Source organism: Anthonomus grandis, chromosome 8 (assembly GCF_022605725.1).
Source record: "Anthonomus grandis grandis chromosome 8, icAntGran1.3, whole genome shotgun sequence".
Taxonomy (NCBI): Eukaryota; Metazoa; Arthropoda; class Insecta; order Coleoptera; family Curculionidae; genus Anthonomus; species Anthonomus grandis.
The window spans coordinates 20,947,344-20,974,379 of record NC_065553.1 but is presented as its reverse complement, the minus strand read 5'-3'; the positions used below and the strand labels follow the sequence as shown (position 1 = coordinate 20,974,379).

The following is a 27,036-nucleotide window of genomic DNA, read 5'->3' as shown; positions in this document are numbered from 1 at the left end:
CTCGACGGCACGGAAAAACGTGACCTCGGTCGGACCAGATTTAGAACGTGAGCGTGAAAACGGGGGCCCCGCGATCCGCGATCGCGAGATCATTAAAATATGACCATTAGTTCGAAATAGCGAGCGCCGCGACGGCATTGTAAACTTCCCGCGTCCACCCGTCACTAGTTTATTTTTACCGCGAAAAAAAATATAAAAAAGGACGTGCGTCGTTTCGCAACCGTCTTTTTTTAATCTAGAACGACCAAAAAAATTTTCCGTGAGTAGATATGAGCAAAGGTAGTGAAATGCCTCCCCCTTACGGACCTCCACCCGCCGCACCACCCAGTTATGCCCAAGCTGTCGGAGGAGTACCGCCTTCAGCACCATATATTCCCACTTACCACAGTAAGTTTTCAATGGTTATTTACATTCTATACAGTACTATACATGTACTATACTATACATGAAAGGAACATCATTAAAAATTAAGTTATTTTTTCTTCCTTTATTATTCGGACACGTTAATTAGCATTGTCTTTTGCGCGTTTTTCGCAATATGGCGTCAACGTTAATTTGTTTAAAATAGAACACCCTTTATATCATGACATTTTATAATTCTATGATATATTCTGAATACTTTTGGTATAGCATACCATACGCCTAAATTCAAATTTGACATAATAGACATACAACAATTCAAATCAAAACAATTCAATAATGAAACATACAACATTAAAAAATATTTTTTTTTAATATTACAATAAAATTACATATTGCAACTCACGGTCAATTTGTTCTTCATTTACTTCAATGCATTTTTAAAGTCGATAAATAACTTCCAACGTTGATTGAAAGAGTTCAAACTCTTTCAGTCAACGCTTCCAATTACACTTTTTCAATCACTTGCGGATCGATAAGTCTAATTTCTTGTCGAATTTTTTGCTTTAAATCATCAATATTATTTGGTCTATTCACATGAACTTTAGACTCCAAATCCTCTATTGAGCCTCTTGGGGATCAGGAAAAATGTTATAAAAAAAGCCTTATTGTGTCTAATAAAATATAATAATACTACAATTAAAAAAGTGTAGGGAAAGGTGTCCTAAAATGAGAAAGGTGTCCTAGAATGTAGAAATTTTGCATGTGCTGTTTTGAAAGTCTGTTTTTATTACGAAATTGTGCTGATTTTAAAGTAAAACCAAGGTTAGTATTTAAATGTAAGTGTATACTTCAGATTCACGTGCGCGGAAATGTCGTTTAATATGAAATAAGATTATTCTGCATTAACAAAGGACTATCTATTACTGCGGGTAAAACGACACAGATAGGCATGAAGGTAAAATGGCATACTATGTCATTTAACAAACATCAAATTAATTTAAATTTAAGGAATATTGTATTTTTTGTTTATTTTTAGCTACATTATGGTGGGAAAACGTGAAAGAACATCAACTAGACAATCGTGGGATGAACAAGCAATGCTAAGTGCAATTAACGCTGTAAAAGGTGGCCAAATGGGGTGGCTGAAAGCATCGAAATTGTTCAATGTCCCCCAAGCCACATTAAGGCGAAGAGCAAATGATACTAACAAAAGAGCTAAGGGCTGTCAGAAAGTTTTGGGTCGGTTTCCAACCACATTTAATGAAGACGAAGAGAGTTAGTTGAGTTGAGAATATACTATTACTTGAGTCTAGATTGTTCGGAATAACAACAACAGATATAAAGAAACTTGCGTATGAGTTTGCCACTAAAAATGGCATTCCAAATAGATTTAAAGATCGTAGCGCTGGACGAGAGTGGCTGAGAGGATTTCGTATGCGACATCCTGAAATATCTCTAAGGCAGCCTGAAGCCGTGTCTGCGGCTAGAGCCATGGCATTTAATAGGCCACAAGTGCAAAATTTTTTTAATAGGTTGGAAAATACCCTAAAAAAATTAAAAATTGACGTGCATCGGATTTACAATATGGACGAAAGTGGTTTGTCCACAGCAAAGGCCTTCAAAAATTTTTGCCAAAACTGGAAGAAAACAAGTAGGATCATTAACCAGTGCTGAAAGAGGTCAGCATGTAACATCTGTTTGCTGCATGAATAGTGTAGGTAATTTTGTGCCATCTGCTTTGATTTTCCCTAGGAAAAATAGAAAGGAGGAACTTTTAGATGCTTTACCTCCAGGTTCTTCGGGATTATTTAACGAGACTGGATGGATGACATCTGATTCCTTTGCTTTGTGGTTAAAGCATTTTCAGACTTTTGTTAAAGCTTCTCCCGACTCAAAAGTTTTATTACTTCTGAATGGGCACACTAGCCACAAATCATTAAATGCCTTGACGTTTGCCAGAAGAAATGGAATAATCCCTTTATGCTTTCCTGCCCACTGTACCCATCGTATGCAGCCCCTGGATGTCATCTTCTATGGTCCACTAAAGACATTTTATAACCAGGAATGTGCACTTTGATTAAAAACCATCAAGGGAGAGTAATAACACTACATCAAATTGGTGAACTGTTTACGTCCGCTTACGGGAAAGCAGCTACAACTAAAAATGCCAAAATCGCATTTTTAAATACGGAAATTTATCCATTTAATCCACATATTTTCCCAGACGAGTTTTTTGAGCCGGCTGAAACAACAAATAGATTATTCGAACCGACCATAGAAGAGGGAGCATCCCATCGCCCAGAACAACCATCAACAAGCAATGAAATGACAGTAATTGGTGTTACAGAAGAAGCAATGCGACAAAAACAAGGCAAAAGTGTCGATAAAGAAAATGAACCGAGAGGTGATCAGACAGAAAAAATATAAAACAAAATCAACCATTAAGAAAAAGGTTTTCTCTACAGGAAATTTCGCCAGTGCCTGTAGCAAGAGGAACCAAAAAAAGGAAGACCAGACAAACTATAACCGGAGTCTTAACAACTACTCCCAATTTAGAAGAGTTAAGGCTAAAGGAAGAAAAGAAATTGCGAAAAAGTGTGCGTCAATTTCCTTTCAGGTGAGACAAGTTTGCAGCCGAGGATTATGAGGATGAAGTGGCATGCCTGTATTGCAACGATCTATTCAAAAATTCTTGATCCAGGGAGTCTTGGATTAGTTGTATGAAGTGCCATAATTGGGCACATTGCGAATGTCCTGGAGTTTCTCCAAAAGTCAAAAAGTTTATTTGCGAGATTTGCCAAGACTAATTTCTTATTAGCTTACTTTCTTTAACTATATTTTATAAGTTCTATTTGTGTTATCACTTGTTTTAAGTATATGTCATTTTATACCCCACGACTGTGTTATTTTACAATATACATGTTTGTAAAACGACATAGTGTAACGTTTTTTAAAATGCATTTTCTTACAAGTTTTAAATAGAGTTGAAATATTTTTGTTTATGTTTGTTAATAAAGTTTATTTAAAGCCACGTAGTATATTATTTTGAGTTAATTATCTTAAATGGTTTTTGCATAAACAAGATTTAAATAAAAAGTTTTAGGACACCTTCCCCTACAGAAGTCGCATAACATTAAATATGCACATATATGGTATATACCTAATTAACCTAATGCTATTCTTTTTAACATTAGCATCTCTCCACTAGTTAGCTATATACATTATGAGTGTCATTGAAATATACAAGCACGGAATAGTAAGCCCGAGTACATAAGAATTTTTTTAATAGTAATTTAAATTGTTTAGAAGATTTTGCCTCCCTAATGCTTCTCCGTAGATGGTTAAAAAATTTTATACCTACATAAAAAACTGATCTCTTGACTAACGCAGTATAGGAAGACGTAAATTACCATGTTGGTAAATAACATATCTCGGATTTTGGGTGACAAACTTGTGTTGATTTAGGAAAATCAGGCATGCTACTTCCTGTATGTAGAAACAGTATAGTAGGAATACTCTATTTGATAAAGCATGGCCGACAAGACTCTCTTGGTTTGTCTGCTGGTACTCACAAGGGCATGAGAATTTAGTAATGTTACTACCATTGATGGACAGTTTATTTTATTAATATTCCAGAATTTCATCACATTACTTTGTGACCTCATAGCTAACCTATGATGGCGAACTTTGAGACTCTCTATATTTACAGTTTTAGGTCGCTCTTCATATGTCAATGTTGGGTTAACAATATTTAATTTATACAATTTATGCATCAGGAAGTTTATAAATTGTTGAATTCTTTCAAGCCCTTTTATATGAACTTAATAATAAAGTGTTTACATTCTAACCCAAACAGCATCATACGTCCTAGGTACGTAATTTTTATGTCATATTTATGTCCATACGTCCATTGTTATAAAAATAACGTATTTAGTACATACTTTTGGATACGTAGTTTGTATATTCTTATATATACAAATATATATATTCTACGTATATTAGTTGCGTCTCGCGGACGTACATACAGGGTGTCCGAAAAGTCAACGATAATACTAAATGGGCTGATGGAGCAACTCATAAGCACCCAGAAAAACATAAAATGACCTTAGTAAAAAATCGATGGTTTTCGAGATATTGGCACTTTAGTGGAAGTCACCAAAATCCTACTCTTGGATCAGATTTTCGATTGTCACGCCTTAAAAATAGATATTTTTTAGAATCTCTTTTTAGCTTTGCAACACTGAATAGCCATTTTACTGATCAAAGACAAACATTAAACTAAACGGCCAAAAAATTTAATAAGAAATCTATTCTAAAATAAAGTATTACTTATTTTTATTTTTTAAACTTTGAATTTGACCGCTCATACTGGACCAAAAAAATTGTACGGCAACCTGGCTAATACCTTAAAAACTTTGCTCATTTAATCTACTTTTTAAAATTACCTAAATGTTTTTTTAACAGTTTACTATTATTGTGTTATAGTAAAAAATAACCCTAATTCACCTTATGATATCATTGTAAAAAAATTAAACAAATTTTTAAGTTATGTTTAAAATGTTTTTATTTAACTTAAAAATTAAAAAAATCAAGAGCGAAGGTAATTCTTATCACCATAGCAATAAACAACAAACATTTTTGAAATTTAGTTTGTTTACAGTATTCCGTGAACTAACTACTTTTTTGCTTGTATCCTAACGTTTATATCTAACCTTTTGCTTTGGATTTGTTTTTGAGTTCATTTTCCTGTGGACTGTGTTCTTTGAGCTGTTTGTTTTATTGGTTAATCATTTATTATGCCCTTGCCGTATACCGCTGAAGAATATGCAAACATGCATCTCATTTATGGTGAATGCAGAGGAAATGCTCTAGCAGCATCTAATCTTTATCAAGAAAGATATCCGAATTCGGCCCGATATCCTGACTATCGGGTATTTATTAATGTTCACCGCTCATATTCCGAAGGCAGAATGCCTCATGCTCCTGTTCGAGAGGGAAGACCTCGTATTGATTATGTTGATCAAGTTTTAGAAGAAATTGAAAATGATCCGACTACTTCGGCACGAGCAATCGAAAGAAGAACAGGGATACCGAAATCGGTAGTAAACGACATCATTAGGCGATTTCAATATCACCCTTAGCATGTTCAACGAGTGCAAAGCCTACTGCCTCGAGACTACGAACCACGCCTACAATTTTGCCGCAGAATGTTGCAAAAAAATCAAGAGGATCCGAATTTTTTAAATAATATCAGAGAAAAACAAACCACCGGTGGTTTGTTTTTCTCTGATAATATACTGTGGTCGGATGAGAGTACATTTAAAAAGGATGGCTTTATGAACATGCACAATTTGCACACTTATGCGTTGGAAAATCCCCGTTCTATTCGAGAAGAAAGGTCACAGTACCGATTTAAAGTAAACTTGTGGACCGGTATCTTGAACGACGTGTAATTGGCCCATTCGAATTACCAGAAAATTTGAACTGGCAGGCTTATTTAGATTTTTGTCAAAACAATCTACCAATTCTTTTAGAAGATGTTCCTTTGGCCACTCGCCGAATAATGTGGTTCCAAAATGATGGTTGCCCGGCACATTATGCCCATGAAGTTCGTCGGTATTTAAACCAAACATACCCCAACAGATGGATCGGCCGACTTGGTCCAATTTTATGGTCTCCCAGGTCTCCAGACCTAAACCCCCTCGATTTTTTTTACTGGGGTTGCATAAAAGAAAAGGTTTATGCAAGACCAATAAATAATATTGCTGAATTACGGCAGCGAATAAATGATGCAGCCCAAGATCTTAACGCTGCCAGGAATGCAAGATGGATCAATAGGTCATTTATTAAAAGATGCCACGCCTGCATTCGCGTTGGTTGAAGACAGTTCGAATATATTATTTGATTTTTAAATTTTTTTTAAGTTAAATAAAAATATTTTTTAAACATAACATAATTATAAATTTGTTTTATTTTTTTCATAAGGTAAATTAGATTTATCTTTCACTCTATCACAATAATAGTAAAGCTTTTTTTAAAATATATTGGGTAATTTTAAAATGAAATTAAATGAGCAAACTTTTTAAGGTATTAGCCAGGTTGCCGTACAATTTTTCGGTCCAGTATGAGCGGTCAAATTCAAAGTTTGAAAAATAAAAATAAGTAATACTTTATTTTAGAATAGATTTCTTATTAAATTTTTTGGCCGTTTAGTTTAATGTTTGTCTTTGAGCAGTAAAATGGTTATTCAGTGTTGCATAGCTAAAAAGAGATTCTAAAAAATATCTATTTTTAAGGCGTGACAATCGAAAATCTGATCCAAGAGTAGGATTTTGGTGACTTCCACTAAAGTGCCAATATCTCGAAAACCATCGATTTTTTACTAAGGTCATTTTATGTGTTTCTGGGTGCTTATGAGTTGCTACATCAGCCCCTTTAGTATTATCGTTGACTTTCCGGACACCCTGTATATGTACATATAAGTAATATTTAGAAAATGTTTTAGCTTATATTATGGATTATATAAGAATTAAAAAATAAATAAAATTGTTGTTAATACACAAAACTGTATGCCGGGAAAGATTTTTTTTTCAAATATACGTAGTTTTAAATACTTCTAAGTCTTATTTTGAATATTTATGAATTCAGTAGGGTAAACAGAAAAAAAAGTATTTGCATGCTACTTTGCTTTGTTAGAAAAAGTCAACGAATTCGGTATTAAAGAGACAACTGTCAAATCAAGATTCCCTCTTTACAAAAGACTAATATATATACCCTATAAATTTAATTAATTTGCATGTTGATCTGGTCGAAAAGTAATTAGCTATATGATTTTTAAATTATCTAGAAACTATCGATAATGGAGTATTTGTCATAATAATATATCAAAATTATCAAGATCGGTCACAACGCAGTGTTTTTGGTTGCCTCCATTGACTGTCAAATAAATAATTGGCAACATGAGGGAGTTGATACTGTTGACAGTTCAAACTATGGGACAGTTTTACCACTAACCAAAACTCTTTATTTTTACTCTCGACGCGTGTTTCGCTAACGATGTTAGCATCTTCGAGAGAAGATTAAAACAAAGAATTTTGGTTAGTGGTAAAACTGTCTCATAATTTAAGCTTCACAACAAAGATTCCAACCATAGGAATGACTATTGACAGTGTTTAAGACTACCGACAGATGCGAGAACGAACGCCCTTCTTTCAGTTTTCAGTCGGCTTGGCGTCATGGCGTGGGTTGTCCCTTTGTAATAAAAGTTTACACTCCTGTGAATTTATAATCACTATAGTTTCAGTTTTTATAAATGAGTTATTTTTTCTCCCAAATACATTTTACCACGCAAAAAAAGTATATACATCCATAGTACGTAATACATCTTTTACATCATGTCGTGGAGTACGTACAAAATACGTATTTCCATATTGAAACCTATATTGTGAAAATCTACTGATCTTAATTTGTTAACATATATTGATTATCTGTCGGAGATTTTGGATTGTTCCGGTGAGGTCCACGCAGTATATACCGACTTCTCAGTTCTCTAGGGCATTCGATAGGATCAATCATACTATTTTAATTCAGAAATTGGAAGCTGCTGGTAATGGCGATAGTATGTTAATGTGGAGAGTTACCTTAAAGTTTACACTCAAATAGTGTTTTTTTTTTTACATTTCTAAGTGTCTCCTTAGAAATGTCATTAATAAAGAAAAACTCAAGAGCTCTTTGTTTTGCTGATGACCTTGAAACATCAAGTGCTTTATCTCTGTGTCATCCCTTCATGACTGCCGCTGACTGCAGGCTGATTAAGAAAGGCTCGAGCTGTGGTGTCAATGTAATGGCATGAAATTGAATACACCTACAAGTGCCTTTTTCTCTGTTTCTCAAAGAAGGAGAACAATTCGATTTTTCAGTATAAACTCCTCATTGAGTGGAGTGCCCTCTATTGTAGACTTGGGAGTTACATTATTGATCCCTCACTATCTTTAAGAGCACATTGAAGAAATGATATCCGGCTCTAAAGTCTCTAAGGATGTTACGATTTGAGAAACGTTGTACTCTTGATTTTATGAATCCTTTATCTGTGAGACAAATATATTGTTCCTTAAGTAGACATAGATAATAATATAACAATAATCTTACAATATTACTTAATTGCCAAAGAAGGCGAAGATTAGCTTAGAGCTACTCTTTAACTCTTAGTGTTCCTAACAATCATAGTTTAAATGGAGAAAACGAAAAAAGTAAGAAGTATATATAAAGTATTTATCTTCTAGAAAACTAGACTATACTCTGGATTGAAGGTGATATCCCGCATATATATCTCACAGTACGTTTCTGAAGAACAAAAAAAAATCTGCAGAAGGTAGTTACTAGCGCTCCCCCAAAAGCAAATGCCATAACTGAGATGGGGTTCAACCAGGGAGAAGTATACTGTCCTTCCAATTTCCCCTCCAAGCTCTTGACAAGCCACTTTAACAGCAAAATAACCTGCAGAACCTCGATTGTTGAGGGACAGTAAATGTTCCCCAAACTTAAGATCCTTGTCAATAACTAGACCCAGAAATTTAAAGACAGATCGGACGGATCAAAGACAGGACAGTTGGCAACAAGAATGTTATCAAGGCTATGGTTATTTGTAGAACATGGTCTTTTGTGGAATTAAAGATAGTAAATTTGCCCTAAACCACTGAAATATAAGTTTAAGATTAGTCATTATGGCTCTCCGTAGGAAGTCGATATCAAAACCATGCCAGAGAATGGAAGTGTCATCCGCAAATAATGTAAATTTTCCCTGGATACAGAGTTGAGTAAGGTCATTTATATATAAGAGAAAGAGTATTGGTCCCAATACAGACCCCTCAGGACCCCCAGTCGACGTTTTTATATTTAGAAAACTTGGACCCCACACACACTCGTTGACAGCGACCTTTTAGATATGAAGAATACCAGGTTTCCACAACGCCCCTGAAGCCATGGTGGAAGAGCTTCCGCAGCAGAATCTCGTGACTGACGCAGTCGAAAGCTTTCGACAAGTCACAAAACGCGGCAGCAGAAACTCCTCCACTATTGATCGGACAGTAAAGATCGTTCAAAAGATTGTACATTGAATCTTGAGTGCTTTTATTCTCCCGAAAGCCAAACTGAGAGGCACTAAGAATATTCTTGGATTCTAAAAAAGACATCGCACGACTCCTGACCTTCTTCTCAATGATTTTTGAAAGTGTGGACAAGAGGGATATGGGTCTAAAGTTTGATGGTTCATTAAGACTGCCCGTCTTATGAACTGGGATAACCTTAGCGGATTTTAAGCAACGCGGAAAAGTTCCCACAACCCATGGTGCATTAATAGCTTCAACACGGACATTCAAAGTTATATCTGGTATGTTAAGAAATATTTTAGCGGATAGCCCGTCCTCTCCAGCTGAGTTTTTATTTTTCATAGTAAAAGTAATATTTCTTTAAACTCAGCCAGATTTGTAGGTCTAAAGAAAAATGAACCCTGAACTCCATTATCAGGTAAAAAATAACTAATGGGATCTGCTGATGGCGGACCCAGACCTTTTTTGTGGATTTTCTCAGCAATTTCGGCAAAAAAATTATAAATAATGTCATGAGCAGGGATGTTAGGCACAGCTTTAGAATGATTGCTGTGTGCTCGCTGATGTCGTTGACAATCCGCCAACTTTCTCTCGACTTGTTTGTAGCCTTAAATAGAAGATTTGAATAGAAGGATCGTTTAGAACCTTTTATTAACCGGCGATACAAGGTTCTATACGAATTAAAATACTGATGAAAAACTAGAGAATCTGTGAATTTTCTTAATGTATGAAGAGAACGGAGATTCCTACATGAAGTCTTAAGCCCCTTAGTAAACCAGGACTTTGTTCTTTTTTGGTTTGATTTTCACTATTGGAAAAGAGGCATTAAAGAGTTGTACCAATTTCTGGTGGAAGCATAAGATTGGACCAGGCGAATCCATCACGCCGTCCCATCCAGTAGCCACACATGCATAATGAAATGTCGATCATAAGAAAATGGAGCAGTCTTGGAGCATATCTCCTCTTCACGAATTTCACAGATAACTGCTTCATGGTCCGAAATGTCAGAATTCACAACGGTGCAATTTACCGCATGTTCAAGATAGTTAGTGCAGATATAGTCAATAGTGCTGGATGTCTGGATGAGAACTGAGTAACGCGAGTCAAAGATTCAACATGCGTTTTAAGGTTAAATGAACTTAGTACTTACGTCACTTCAATAGAGCTCTCCTCATTGTAATTTACATTTAAATCACCTGCCAGTAGAACAGTGGAGGAGCAAGGGATTTCAAGCAATAGACTCTCCAAACATACTCAGAACTATCAGTTAGTGGTGAACGGTAAATACAAATAATGTATAGGTTTTTCTGTTTACAAAAAGTTATGGTAAATTCAAACACAGACTCTTTAAGAAGCTGGTTAAATTTATCAATTCTTTGAAAAGAGCTTACGGTTAAAAACGTTTTGTTAGCTAATATCATACTTCCTCCATGAGATAATTCAGTCCTACAAAAGCTAGAAATAACTACATAATTATGAAAGTTCATCAATTCGTTCGTTTTAACCCAATGTTCAGTAAGGAGTAAAATATTAGGATCATTAATTACATGTAAAAGTAAAGAAAGTTCATTCGTTTATTTCGAACAGATTGAACATTCAACAACACTAAAGAAAACTTGGAACTGCTGACCGTTATCGTCTTAACTCCAGTGGGGTCCGACGGGCAAATAAAAAATGTTCCTCATCAGAATCGTGCAGTGACTCCCTCGGTGACTCATCAAGTGGCATACTGTTTGGAGGCAGCTTTCGAATTTCGGGGTCCAGAATTACTTAGTGACTTTAGGTGCACCATCATTTAGAGCATAGCAATTCACAAGGTATTCAGCCACTTGCTGCTTGGGGATAATCCAAGGTGAGAGGAAAGGTATGAACATCGCTGAATCCGCGCCTTGAATACATCGGTGAAGTACCAAGTTTTGAGATGCAATTGTGTTGTTAAGTAACATAGCGCCTATTAGTGTAAGATTCGTACGATTAAAGAGTGTTATTTTCTGTTCAATATCCCGTCCGTATAGCTTTTTATAGTTTATAGAATCCTTGGTAAACCGGCGACAATAAGGTAAACAGCTATCTAACAAGTCCATAACTGTAATATTCGCAGTATTTTGGCTATTAATATCATACTTATTCCTGTTAAGCCATTTGATTGTTGAGAGATAACCTCGAATATTTGAACCCATAATAAGTATCTTCTTTCTTTCAATAGGCTTTGCAATTCTTTTGTTAGTTGCTTTATTGGTTAATAAGTTGAGGTTTGAAGATTTTGATGCATCTTCTAATTCAGAAACTTCATTGCAACTTTTAACATTAGAATCATTGTCCATCTCTAAAACCTCAATGGTGGCAACCATGTTTTTATTTAGTTCAGTCAGTTCTTTTATCGAATGTTGCAGTTTTTTTCTAACACCCTAATAAGTTTTTCCTTTAATTGGGAACTTCTTAGAGTTTTACTTAAAATAGAGGTTTGAGTTAAGGTAGTATTATTCTTTATTGACGTTTGGGTTTTACAATCCGCATATGTTTTATCTTCGTATTTCTTGATAATGACATCCAGCTCTTCCAATTGGTGTTGTAATTCCAAAATTTTAGTTTTAAGGGACTCAAAGTCATTACGAAATTCAGACTCCATTTCGGTAGACTAGTAGTACCGGAAATTATTTTGACATTGCATTAGTGTCATGGCAATGAACATTAATATGACCTGCTGAGGAATTAATATGAAATGCTGAGGAAACTATATCATATCTTAATATACCTGAGCTTAGTAAAAGTAGAGAATACTATGCTGTCTATGGGTTTAGAAAAAGCCCTGAGTGTTTGTCTTTATTTGGTCTTTATGTTCCACTCCGACAGACTCGTAATCAGCTTCTTTTTGATATACTCAACTATCGGACTTGGTACTTCGTCGTCGATACTAATACCTCGTAAACCACAAAAAATCAAATTTTTGTTTTTGGTGGCGTTGGTTAGCGTAAACCGAATTCTACAACTCTGTTAATACATTGTATACAACAAAAATTTTACTTGGTGAATATTTAGGATTTTTTATACCTCTTACAGTAAATGGCCATATTTTTGTAGGCAATATCTCTTAACCCACAGTCAGGAATATTTCGAATATATCGTATCCCACAAATGACTGTTACAAAATGATTAAGTTAATACATACATTCGCTTTAAAATAGAGTAATTAAGAAAGTATTTAAGAAAGAGTACGTTAGGGTGGGTTTAGGTCCTTTTGTGATTTGTCTTATATTATGGAGTAATTATTTTATTCTACTTATGCCGAATTTATACATTTTGCATAATCACAATCATAAGTAAAACTCAACAAAAAAACGACTTAAAACTTTAGGACTTTTGATTGTGATTTGTGATTATGCAAAATGTTGTACAAACTCTGCATAAAGGCAAAATTAGTCCTTATTTTTTATTAACGTAAAATTTTAAAGTAGCTACGGGTATAATCGACTTTACCCCAATAAAAAGTTAAATTTAAATATTAGTTAGTTAGTTTTGTAACATTTTTTTTTTTAATTTAAGATAAAATTTAAATTTAGCTTTTTGTTATAGTTATGTCGAGTATAATCTAATAGTATAATATTTTGAATAGATGACTTCAATCAAAATTTACATAAGCCCGAACTTATCACGCCTGTTAATGCTTTGGACCAAGAGAGAATAATAGAAAGTTTAACTCCTTTTGATATCAATTCTCTTCCCATTATATTTGATGAAGATGATATTGACCCTACTTGCTATACCGAGACATGCTGTACCTTTGTTCCATCTGGTGCCACCAACGAATTACTGGAAAATCGTAATGAAGAAAGTGACCTTGAAAATCCCGATAGGATTTCCGAGATAAATATTTATTCAAGCAATAAAATCGATTTAGAAAACCTATTAGATCTTGACGAAAGGCATAATATGAACTATGAAGGTGTTACGTTACAAACTATGGAGATAGATCAAGATGAGACACTTCAAAATGAAAATTCAATGGAACCGGACTATGATAATACTGGTGGCAATACTGACGGTAAAGATCATGATTACATTTCAGAAGTAGACAACTGTTCTGATAGCTCAAATAGCGAAATTGAACCACATAACCTGAGAGACCCTGGCCAAAATCACGTAGACGACGAAGCTTCTACATCGCAGACTATAGAGACAGATCATGATGATTTGAATCATTAAGCGTCAAGAGGATAGGCGGGGAAAAAATAAAACAAAGCGACAAAGAATGGAAGGACAACCATACATGGGTTACAGTAGAAAAGACGGCAAAGTTAGTAATAATATTCCCAAAGAGGCTCGAAAACTAGGACCGCCATGCAAATCAAAGGAATGTATTAAGAGTCAAAAATAAGCACTGTGCAAAAATATCTGAAGAAGAACGCCTTAGAATATTTAAAAGTTTCTGGAATGAAATAAATTGAAAATTTTTTGTTATAAACCATGTAAAAAAGAGCAATCCAAAAAGAACCTATACGAAAACAGAAGACAGTAGGCGAAAAGAAACCTTGCAATATTTTTTAACCATTAATAATGAGAAACTACAAGTTTGCAAAAAAAAATTTCTACAAACATTGTGCTTGGGCGAATTTTCGGTTCAGGATTGGATAAAAAAATGAGATCTTGGTATGACTACTTCAACAGAAGTTAACAAACAAAAGAAAAAACCTTCTTTAAGAGCAGATAAAGATGCTGAAGAAATACCTTAAAGAATTTTTTGACAAGTTGCCTAAATTACCATCATATTATGCCTGTTCCAGTTCTACAAAATTGTATTTAGAAACCACTGTTGAAAGCTTAGCTCACCTCTTTAATTTGTATAAGGAAACCGGTAATAAAGATAACAGATCAGTCCTATCTAGAACGGTCTTCAATAGTATGTTCCATTCTAAAAATTTGTCATTATATCCCATAAAAAAGGACAAGTGTGACTTATGCACTAAACATGAAGTAGGGCACTTTCAGATGAAGAATGGAGTGTTCATAGACGCAAAAAGGATAGGGCTCGGGATGAGAAGAACAAAGACAAAGAGGAAGCAAACACTAATAAAACAGGACGCGTTTTAACAGTTGATTTGCAAGCAGTTAAAGTATGTCCATTCGTTCAAGCCAGTGCCATTTTTTTAAGCTTAAACTATGCTGTCATAATTTTACTGTTTATGATACAGTTTTTCATCAGGCAACTTGCTTTTGGTTCACAGAAACTGATGCGTATATGACAGCATCAACATTTGTGACCTGTTTGCTGAAATATTTGGATATAAAATGTCAAAATGAATCTGGTCCAATTATAAACTACAGCGATGGATGCACATACCAAAATCGGAACAGCATTATGTCAAATGCCTTACTCAATTATGCTGTGATTAATAATGTGGAGATTGTTCAGAAATTTTTAGAAGTTGGGCCTACACAGATGGAATGCGACTCAGTCCACAGCTGTATTGAAAGAAAAATAAAAGAAAAAGACATACACTTACCCAGTGATTATTTGCACATTTCAAAAGAAGCAAGATCTAAGCCAGCCCCTTATGATGTTGTGTGTATGGAGTATACAGATTTTAAAGACTTTACTCCAAAAAGATTTCATCGATATAATTCTATCAGACCAAGAAAAGTAAGTTGTTTCTTAACTATATTAATATCATTAAGTTTATTTATTAAAATTATGTTTTTTGTAAGGTTGTAAATGATCCCGTAGTAACAGACATCAAAGGACTCAGATATTTGCCTGAAAAAATTTATTACAAACTTTTTTTTGATGCCAACTGGAAAGAGCTTCCACAGAGACCAAAAAAGGTGTTAGATGTTGTGGAGTGGCCAGAGACTGTCACAGTTTTTATGACAATTTAGCATACAGTGAAGTTTAATATTTTCATACCATTGTAAATTAGGCCTAGTTATTAATAAAAAATACGTGTACTTGTTCCTAACAAAGTGTTTTCTCTACAAAGGGTAAACTGTGTATCCCACTCCAAAAACAAGATATTCATTACAATACCTCGTATGCCGCGAAAAATGTTTATATAATTAAAATTATAAATATATAATTAAAATTATAAATTATAGTAAAAAACTTTAATTTCGAATAATGTTGAATGTGAAAATTGATTATCTAAAAAAATACTCAATATCTCAGTTAAATACCTACTTTAAATAAAAATAGTTTTTTTCATCACCTAAAAAATGTCATAATTTGTGGGTTTACGAGGTATTAGTACTTCAACGACGATTTGTTTTTTAGCCGGGTTACTAAAATATCACTAAATTTTAATAGATATTGTGAGCACTTTGATATATTTAACATTCGAAAAAATAGATTTAAAACTTTAATTCATAAGAAAATCTAGAATAAGTACTTTGGGTAATCTTTAAAATGTTACAAACGTTAAAAATATATAAATAGAGTGAGAGGGCACGCAATATCTTATACGTTGTTTAAGCCACGGCGGCCATATTTACCTTGGAAATGGCTTGAAATAAAATGGTGTTTAACCGACTTAAAGAGACTGGCTAAATCCATACAAAGGAAGGCCAAAAGCTAATAAATACTGAGAAAGAACTGGCACAGGATCATTACAATTTAATTTAGTACACTTTGACAAAAAATATGTTTAATTCGCCATACAGGTCATTGCTCATAAAATAAACTTATGCAACAAACCTGTTTTTCTTATTAATTAAATCCGGGTCTAATCTTTATTATGGGCGTTTACGAGGCAGAAGGTTTGAAAGATTCCTTTAGCCGCACTTCCACCCAATAAACATCGGGAGAGGCCAATAAATCTAAAAACAGATGATAGATGACTTGTATATAGGACGATGGATGATTTTATTTTTTAATTATTAAAGGTGCAGCCGTACGGTCGTTTAACCGACCTCATTAAACTGTCTCGAAGGTTAACGTGGTTTCCTCCTAGTTTTTACCTCAATAATAATTGAAACCCCATTAAAAAAATAATTAATCATAGGAATTATTATTAATGATCATTAGGTACTGCTGCTATATATATAAAACCTGTTAGAACTAACGTAGGAATAAATTAAAATATATATTGCTTCGGTTTCAACGAATTCCATCAGTCCGAAATTATTACAGGAAAAAAACCGAATTTGTTTTTTGAAATCTTCTTTTTCGCGCGTTATTCAAAAAATTATTTACACGATCATTGTCACTTTGGGCCCTAAGCAACATGATTTTATTAAATTTCAAAATACAACGTTTCAGCTTTGGGTTGCCATCATAAATTACTTTATACAATTCTCAGGAAAAAATAGAGAACCTACCTTACCTACCCCTTTTTGTCTTACCTGTTATTTTTGACAGAAGACTATCTTTCTCTGATATTTGATATTATGAAAAGGACTAATAGTCGACCATTTTTTTAAAAATATTTATTATAAATTTCCAGCAATAATATTATATATTATATAGAAAATAAATAATAAACATAATTACAACCATTTAAAAAAGGTAAATAATATTATTACAATAATCGAGCAATGAAGCAAATGAATTCTTCAAATATTATACAGGATATAAGGCATAATAATTATAATTTCTTGAATATAATTCCTTAAAGAAGAACTTTCCCTGCTACCCACTCTCGAATGTTAATCTTATTAGGTAACTATAGAAAGTAAATAAATGCATTGCGCTTATGAAGTAGGAAATATCGCAACTATAACTTAATAAAAAAAAACCTATGCACAATTCTTCATCCACTTTATTATTATTATTTAAACACATCAAAATATAAAACGCCTTTAATTTCCTTTTAGTAAGAAAAGAACCGGAAATTTTGACCACAATAGTTCCGGTAGTGGGGCCCAATTCAACCCACATGGTTTGCCCCCATTGTGGTGCAGAAATTGACACCAGCACAAAACAAAAGCCTGGACGAAAAGCTTACATTGCCAGTGCCATATTGTGTTGTATTGGGTAAGTGTTATACTGACTTACATATTAATATGTAAATTAAATTCTAAAGAATTTTGGAGTGACCTGAAAGATTCAGTCCCTATGTGGCTTATTATCCTAATTTTACTTACAATCATTTCAGCAGTTTATTTGTAAAAGTACAAAACGTTCCAAAATAAACTAACCTAATTTTTTTTTGATTATTAAATTGTCATTGATTATTAAATGTGACGTAGAGTAAATTAAATTCTAAAAAATTTTGAAGCTTGGAGTAACCTGAAATATTCAATTCCTAGGGTTACTAGACCAGTAAATGAACAAATAAGAAAAGTTTTGAGTTAGAGGACCTGTAAATCAGTTATACATTTACTTAAGTACTATAACATTTTTAAAGACAAAAGTCTCGACAATTTTCTCTTATTATGAACAACAAGAGATACGTTACCCTTTATATTTTTTAAAATTTTGCGAATTTTTATAACAAATGCCCAAAATCCCAGTAAATGAACGAACTCCTCCAATAAATGAAAACTATAAGACTAGTAAATGAACATAAGGTTTATTTTTAATAAGGTTTTTTTTATTATCAAATATTTAAATTATATATACTGCCTTTGGATGATATTGGCTCTGAAATTTTTTCTAAAACAAATTTTCTCTTATATTAAATTTGGTCCACATTTTTGGGCCATCTCCAAAAATTTGGTTTTATCTTTTCCATAACACTGATCTCATATTCTTGGGCACCCTGATCTATATTTCTTATTAAACCTGGATACCTCTTAGAAGTCTATCGAAGTCTCCAATATTAAAAGCTGCAAATGTGAATACATTATATGATTAAAATATATTTTTCATGTATCTATATGATATAAGACCAGACACATTATTTATTTACTTACTTTTACTGCTTGTTTTGTCAGGCTTCTTCGTTTCCACGTCTATTTCTTTTTTAACAACTTAAAGCACATAAATATCAACATTATAATTTCTTTAACCCATTTTTTTATAATTACTAAACTCAGCTTTATTTTCTCGAACTCCATCAATAAACTTTTCTGATTCCCCTTCTTTAACAGCCAATTTTAACTTCTTGTTCTGTTTTCCGGCTAACTTTTTATTTTCATCATCAACATCCTGGATCTTGGTCGCTTCCACATTATTTTGTTTTTCTTTAACTAAAAGCATAATACATTAAATTTCATTTTATTCTAAATTCTTATATTTCTTATTAGGTATAGTTAAAATTATCTTGATTTTTTTGAACTCCGTTTATCATCAACTTTTTTGAATCTTCTGTTTTTTCTGGTCCCCCTTCTTTAACAACCCTTTTAAGCTCCTTAGCTAATTTCTTAGTTTCAGCTGACATTTTATTGAAAGCCGTTTCTAGTTTTCTTTTCTTTATTATATTCTCTTTATTTATTCTTTTTTTTTCTTGTTCAGAATGATGTTTCACCCACTTATCGAATGTATTGCGTAGGGCATTTGAACACGTTGGCTTCTCTTTTTTGATACACCCTCTTGCTTTGGCCAGTGAAGATGATTTTCCCAAACTTTATCTAAACTTTTTATGACAATATTGGATAATATTTTAATCTTCGATTCTCTGCAAGGGAGAGTTTTGGCTGGAATAGCCATACACTCAGATTGGAATTCTCTGTCTTCTATAATAATAAATGCATTGTCGATAATCGTGTCAAGAATTTCTAAACAGTATGATTTTATTTGGGAATTCAAATGCACACCAGGTAATAAAATAGGTGTAATTACATCAATTTTTGGTACTGGTGATGTCTGATGGCGCGTCCACATTATGCCGAAAGAGGCCGATCGGCCTGTGCCGCTCAGCACGTTCGGTTCGGCATAATCGAGCCGGCATTGCGTCTATATTGCTTTGTAGTGTGGACGTCCCGATCGGTGCCGGCTGCCGAATCATCATTAGTGCACTGCGTTTGGAACGTAGTAGTGTCGCTTTCCCATCTGCGTATGTTAAAAGTGTTTTAAAATCATTAGTGATGACGAAGACGTTGTTTTAGCTGCTGCTGCAGCAATCATAATTGGAGTAGTCGCTAGTGACCGTCGTTGCTTTCGCCCTCAGAGATTTTGAATTCGCACAAAGTATAGAGCTAGTGAATTTATGAAAGATTTACTACTTGATGAGGTAGATGAGTTAAATTTTGAGTACAGAAACGACGTGGGGTTCAGCAACTTTTTCAGAATGATAATTTCTGATTTTGAGGTTTTATTGAATATGATTGGACCAAAAATCTTTAAAAAAACTACATCCTTCAGGGAAGCTATTCCTGCAAGTGAACGCCTTGCAGCCACACTGTGTTTCATTGCGACTGGAGATTCGTACCATTCATTGATGTACACTATGAAGATATCCAAGCAAGCTATTTCTCGTTTCGTGCCAGAAGTTTGTGACGCCCTTGTCGAAGCTCTTCAAAATTACGTCAAGGTAAGAAAAGTAAAAAAATAGAATAAAAAACTTTTGATTTATTTATGACACTGGAGAAAAAGGCATCAAAATAAGACTACATTATGTATTATTAAACAAACACTGTCCGGCATCAGACCTTTAAATCTAAAAACAATGTGGTTAGAGATTTCTTCTTTAAAAATTGTCTTAAGAAACCATACGTGTTAGTAGAAAAAGAGTACTGAAAAATAGTTTTACAAATTCAAAAAGAAAAGTAAATAATTCAAAATTAGAAAAAGAAAAATGATGTTCGAAAAGATAATCCAAAATGGTAGAGATCTTCATGTGCCAGAAAGAAGCGTTAAGTGTGTAGAGTCATCCTCATGGCTGGATCGTTCTTGAGAGTGCTGCTGGGAGTAGTTGTCCATAAAGCCATCAGAGAAAATAGATCCAGGTGACGGCGCTTGAGAACATGCAGGCGACGGTGACTGGAAATATGCAGATGATGGAGACTGGGAACATGCAGGTGATTCCATCATTGTATGAGTCTGATTGAGCACCATGCTAGATGATAAGTGGTACGTCATGGGGAAAAATGACTTGGAATGTTTGAGGTAGAAAGTGCCATGTTACTGTATGCAGCCCTAGTTGGTGCACTGTATTGTTCATACATCCCTATTTCTGCGTCAAACAGTATGGCATTTTGCACCAAAAATCTGGTTCGCGGTGTAGCAAGTGTGCGTATCTTCATCACTACCTGTTCACCAAACAATGAATATTCATCTTTGTTGTCCACTCTTTTTGACTGAATGGATCTCATGAGATTCACCGCTTCATCAAAGATAGGTGCCCTAGCAGAATTACTTAATGAAAGTTTTGCGGATTTGCTTTTGGGGGTTTTCGGAGATGTAAAAACTTTGGGTTTGAGTATTTTTGTAGGAGTCTCCGCTGCTGCCTGTTTCTCTTGGGAAGTTGATGGTTGAGTTGAAACTTGGCCTTGAACTTCTCCTCCATTTCCAGTGTCTTTCTCTTGTAAATCTTTAAAGTCCATAGTTTTGAAGAAAAAAATTCGTGAAAAAAAATATATTTTTTTGTTTCGGCTGTTTAAATTGATATCACAGAGTTATTTTAGGTTGACCTACTAACGGACAAACTTAAATTTTCAAATCGACAAATTTAAAAAATAAAAATATGAACTTACCTCAACATTATCTACTGTTTTTCGTGGTTTATTCTTGTCGGTTAAGAACAACATAGTTTGCGTACCAAGCTATGTTGTTTTTGCTTACCATTGAGCCATGAACCATTTGCTTACGTACGCTTCGTCAGTAACACTTCTAGTTTTTTTGCTTTCGAGTTCTTTTTTTCTTTCCCTCGAAAAATGGCTTTATAAATTTATGATTTTTCGCTCAACCTCCTGCTTCTCTATACCAAATGAAACAGCAATTTCCGTGAGAGCGTCATGTCTTCGGTTTTTATTTTTGTAATCGGAATTTTAACTGTTCCATAATAAAGAACGAACACGATACATATCAATAAAGGCCAACGTTTCTTCGTCAGTCCACGTCATAATTCTGAACTAAAAGCAAAAACTCCGAACTCAATGCAAAAAATAACGCACTCTCACCAACTCTAAACATTTAAAAAACAAATAAAATAAATTTGCACGCATGCGACTTTCCTTCGACTGAGACTAAAGCCGCCCGGCATGTACACACTTGTGGATTTTGATTTCATTCGATTCGGTTTTCTTTGAAGGAGACCGACTTTAGTCGGGTTGAATTCGGCATGATTCGGGCCGGCTTTCGGCAAGGCCGACCGGTACGTCTACACTAATTCGGTTTTGTCGATCGGCATAAGCATCATTCGGCTTATGCCGATTGACATAGTGTGGACGCGCCTTGATAAGTGGAGGCTCATATAAAACTCCGTCAATTTCAAGGGGCAAGTCGTTTAAAAAGGAATCTGTAAATATATCGCTCTGTATATTCACTGACATGTCATTTATTTCAGACTCGCTAAATAACTGGTCAACATTATCGCTACTGTCATTAAAACTTGTTGAGTCACCTGCGTTTTTTTCGCAAATTTTTTTAAAAGATCTACACTGTTGGACAAATTTGTGATATTATTGACCTTTAATTAATGGTCTAATACTTTCAAGGAACATTTATAGTCTTCTATTGATAATTCGGTACTGGGTCTTTTCTGAAAGATTTCATTACGCCGGTCCGAAATACACTTTGAATAATCAACTGAGTCAGGGCTTAATGGATAAAGGCCACAAATTCTGAATCCATTTATAATGGTTTCTGGTTTAGAAGCCTTATCAAAAGCTTCTTTAAAGAGGATGCTAAAGTTGTGCCGAGTAATTGATGTACAACTCTTTTGTTTATGAAGTCGGCACACAGATTTCCATTCAACTTTTAGGGGTCTAAATATACTGACATCACAAGGTTGTAGTATGTGTGTATCGAGTTCGGGTATAAACAATAAAGGATGTGTCTGTGTTCCACACAGAATTCATACAGGTCCAAATTATAGTGGGACTTATGTCCATCTATGAAAAGAATTACTGGAAATATAACGCTATTTTCCAAAAGCCAGGGATAAAATATATTCGCAATTTATTCAAAAAACGGTCATCCACCCAGAATCGGACCTTCCAATGGCCCAACCTTTTGGCACCGAAAGAGCTAGCTCTTTAGGAATTCTTTTGTATGGGAAAACAATCATTGGTGGGACTGCCACACCATTAGCAGCATAGTTGCACAGCACTGTAATTGACTCTTTTTCGTTTTCGCCTGCAATCTCGTAAAGGTTTTTAAACTTTTTGGAGGGCCCAAGAACCAAACCTGCCTTCATACACGTTCTTATACCGGTTTCATCCGCATTGAAAATGCGGGCTGGATCAGATATCATGTCTAATACATTTTTGTCAGTTAAGTACTGGATAAGTTCTAAAAACCATTGCCTTATACCATCCTCAGTAACCGCAGCACGAGTTTTGGAAATAATCTCTGTATTTCTTTTTGAAATTTGTGGGTGCCTCTGAAGAAAAAGCTTTAACCATTTATCTCCTGGTCTATCATCAGTAAAATTATTTGGTCGTTGAGAATCTTTAAGGACTTTTTGTACTGAGTCCTTAACCTCATTGGGATGCATCGGAAATCCCAATTTGGCTTTTGACAAAATCCAATTAACTAATCTAGTTTCCTCATGAGCGCTCAAGACTGTAGAGGGGCCCATTTTTCGAATATGTGGCACCTTTCCCGTTAATTTGTTATGTAAAGTGGACTTTGGTATGCCATATTTAGAAGAAGCTTTATTTAATGAAATAGTTGCAGCTTGAATTTCACTAATTGCTGCATCCAAAGCTTCCTCCGTGTATTTAAAACGTGAATATTTTGGAGCCATCTGAAAAATAATTGTCGTCCAATAAATTAACACCAGTAAATGAACGTTTTCTATTAACGTTCATTTACTGGTTTTGGACTGCATTTGGGTATAAATGCTATTATTCAAGTTAGTTCAGTTCTATGTAAGAAGATATGTTTAAGGTTGAAATTCGCATAAAAAATTATTTTAAGTAAAATCCAGTAAATGAACACACTGTTCATTTACTATATTTAAAAAAAAAAATTAAACCAGTAATTGAACATGCAGGAATTATTCAATAATAGAAAAGTATTAGGTATAAACTTATTTTAAAGAAAACAATTATGCGTGTATTAACCTATAATGTGCATTTCTTATACTTATTTCATAAAATATAATAGCTATGAAGCCTAGAAAAAAACATGTGCTTACCTTAATATTATAAAATAAAGACACAAAATGGTCATGCGGTGACACAGTCACACTTCAGTCGCTTGTTTTAAACTGTTTTGCCAATGCCTAATGGCGGCTAGTGAACGAACGCTATAATGAAGATGTGTGCGCAACGTGTTAGAAAGAGACAATAGAGCTTTTCCATCGAATATTCTTATTTTTCAAGAAATTAAACTCACTGTTCATTTATTGGGTGCTGTTCATTCACTGGTTAAGCGACCCTATGTAAATTATTATCCTAATTTTACTTCCAACCATTTTATTTTCAAAAGTACAAAACGGTCCAAAATAGACTAACCTAAAATGTTTTTGATTAAATTGTCATAATATCTGTCATGTCAATGTCAACTGTCATTTTGCCGCCAAGTTTGAATCGCTTTAATGCCTAGCAAGCCCTAAGAGAGATAGTGACAGAGGGAAGGACGCTTTAATAATTGTATTTTGATTTAGAACAAAAATTAATAAAGAAAACTATAAATAATAATTAATTCAATAAATGAAAAGAAGAGAGTGTTTGCAAATTACCACTTTGTACACATAACATCTGTCAAAATTAAATTATTATTCTTTATTTTTAAAATTTGTTTTTTTTAGGTGTTTTTGTTTTTGCTGTTTGATACCTTTCTGTATGGAACAATGTATGGACGTGAGCCACACCTGCCCCAACTGTGACGCGTACCTCGGAACGTATAAGAAATAATTGTTTTCCCAACATTTAATAAAAATTTTGCATTTTCTTTGTTTACACGACATTGCTAAACGTAGGTATTAATAACCTTTAAGCCGGCCATCAAATTATATACTTTTATGCAATATTTTATTAGACGACAAAAACTGGTTTGCACGTCCGTATATGTTTGGTAATATTTTGTACTGAAAGTGAAAAATGGATTACATTATAGACGTGCCACACATGTTTATAAAATAACGTAATTTTACACTTAAATTGAGAACTGGAATGACGTTATGCTAAAAGAATTTCTATTATTTTTATAAATATTTGCGAATCTAGAATTTTGCTTTAAAATCTTCATTATAAAGGTTATATAATTGTTATAAATATTAACATATTATGGTGTTAAAGTTGTGCTAAATGCCTTAGGCCTATAGGATATTATAGTGATAGAAACCACACCAAAATGAGCTTAAATGTCACTTGTAACAAAATTCTAAATTTGTATTTTTAATAAGACTTGTGTATTCGTATTTTTGTGTATATAATGTATAATGATTGTTAATACTCTTTGATATATACAGTAGGATGGAGCGAAAACTGGACCAAAATAACTAATTTTCGAAAACGAATATGCCTGGGTGTGCAAAATATGCCTTTCGGGGTTCTTATTTACCCAAAAAAATCCGAATGACTTATGACGATTCCATCGGCTGCCGAAATGACCTTGAAAATTTTAAAATTAAAAAAATTTTTAAAACTGCAAAAAAAGCCAAACATGCAGCTCTCAGCTAGTTTTTCATGAAAAACTACCCAGAACTCACCACGTGGATGAATGGTGCAACGTGGAGGTGGCTGCATCTCGAGTTCCAACCTACCCTCCCACCCTTAGAATAATTTTTTTAAATTTTTTCTGCTCTAGAACTGCTAAGAATTGTTTTTTAATATCAAATTGCGGCAATATTTGTCTTGATTCAATACGAGCTCTAATAAATCCGTCTCGTGCCTCAGGGCCATAAACCGCCATAGAGGCTTCAGTAACTAACTTAACTGCTCGTTCAACTGCCTGTGAATGACAAGGGAATTTTAATAACCCTATTTCATCAGGAACCAAAGAAATCATGTTAGTTAGTTCTTTGTTCGAAATTTCCATTGTTAATGGGGGCTCGCTTATAACAACATTTTGCCAGTCAATTAAGTCGACATAATCTTGACAATCAAAATTCAATTTATTCACGCGAAATATTCTAACATCCTCGGTTTTTGCGGTTGATCTGCATTTTAAAATCCTTCTTAAAGCTGACTCTCGAATATGTTTTCTATCATCTCCTAACATGGCTAATAAAATATTTTCTGGGTGCGCAAAAAATCCATTTCTCTCAATTACGGGATCAATACCTTTTTTTATTTCTTCAGGGAGGTAACGAGATTTATTTATAATGCTAAACAAGTGCCTAGCACCATCCTTACAAGACCAATGGCATTTAATTTGAAACCAGCATACGGCATACAGTTTTACTATTACCTCTGTTAACATTTTAAGGTTTTGAGAGGGCTCATTGGTAGCAACGTATAACCTTAGAACTCTATTGGCCGTGGTAAGCCATCTAGAGTGTGACATTTTCCCTGGCGCTTTTAGAGCCCAATCGTCTTTTAAAACTCCAGTAGAGATTCCTTGACACATCTCGTATAAATAATTTGCATCGGTACTTACGGTTTCTAGATCAACTAATGGTAAAATTGTTTCAATTTTCTCAATCGTACGACTGGTAAATTTCACACGATTCAAGGGTCTTCCCAATGGCTCCCTCTGATAATTAAAGATAGATGGGATTCTATCTTTAATTATCGAAATTTTCAGCAGCTGAAATGAAAATTTCTGGCAGCCGAAGATATTGTTTTTGGACGTTTAGTTTTTTTTGGCTCACTTGAGAGTACAATAGGCACCTTTTAAACATACAGGGTGGTTAAATTTTAAGAAATAAAAAATTCGCTAAATTAATAAAAAACATAATAATTTCCGAAATTTTAAGGCACATTCGGCAGCCGAAGAAGTTGTTTTCTGATGTTCAGTTTTTTTGGCTTACTAACGACTACAATAGGCACCTATTAAGCATACAGGGTAATTAAAATTCCAGAAATCGAAAATTCGCTCCACCCTAAATACAGGTTGTAATACATGCTCTACAAAAGTCCTTTTATCTGTGTCTAATACATAATTATAAGTCAGTTTGAGTCTGCCTTTCCCTGACACATTATCGTAACCAGGCATATATGTAAATTTGTAACACTCTGTATATGAAACATAGAGGTAATATCCAAAGCTTTTATAACATTTTTATTAAATACATTGTTAATTATTTTAGGTTATATTTTACTGTTACTAATTTTGTTATTAATAAATTACTGATGAATGTTCCATTTTGAAACACTTTATAAATTTAATATCCCCTCTCTTATATTACGTTTTGGTCCCATTTCCTTCAAGTTTTTTCCAAGATGGCATCCGTCCGCCATTTTAACCGTTATAAAGCTGTCGAAAGTTAAAGGTTATGTTATAAATATAAAATGACAGTTGAAAGGTGGCAGCAACGCAATAAGTAATTAGTATACTAATTACTTATTGCCTTGGAGGATTTGTAGACAGCAGGCTGAACCGCGGTGTAAACATAGTAACAAATATTTGCTAAAATCAACG

General features: G+C 34.0%; 1 protein-coding gene across 1 annotated transcript; it reads left to right on the top strand.

Annotated features, from left to right (window-relative positions):
• Window positions 1-26,759, top strand: LOC126739690 (LITAF domain-containing protein-like). The gene is made up of 3 exons (XM_050445485.1): window positions 1-387; window positions 17,274-17,433; window positions 24,260-26,759. The coding sequence occupies exons 1-3, from the start codon at window positions 270-272 to the stop codon at window positions 24,363-24,365; spliced, it is 384 nt and encodes a 127-aa protein (XP_050301442.1). The 5' UTR covers window positions 1-269; the 3' UTR covers window positions 24,366-26,759.
• Window positions 26,760-27,036: the final 277 nt, after the last annotated feature.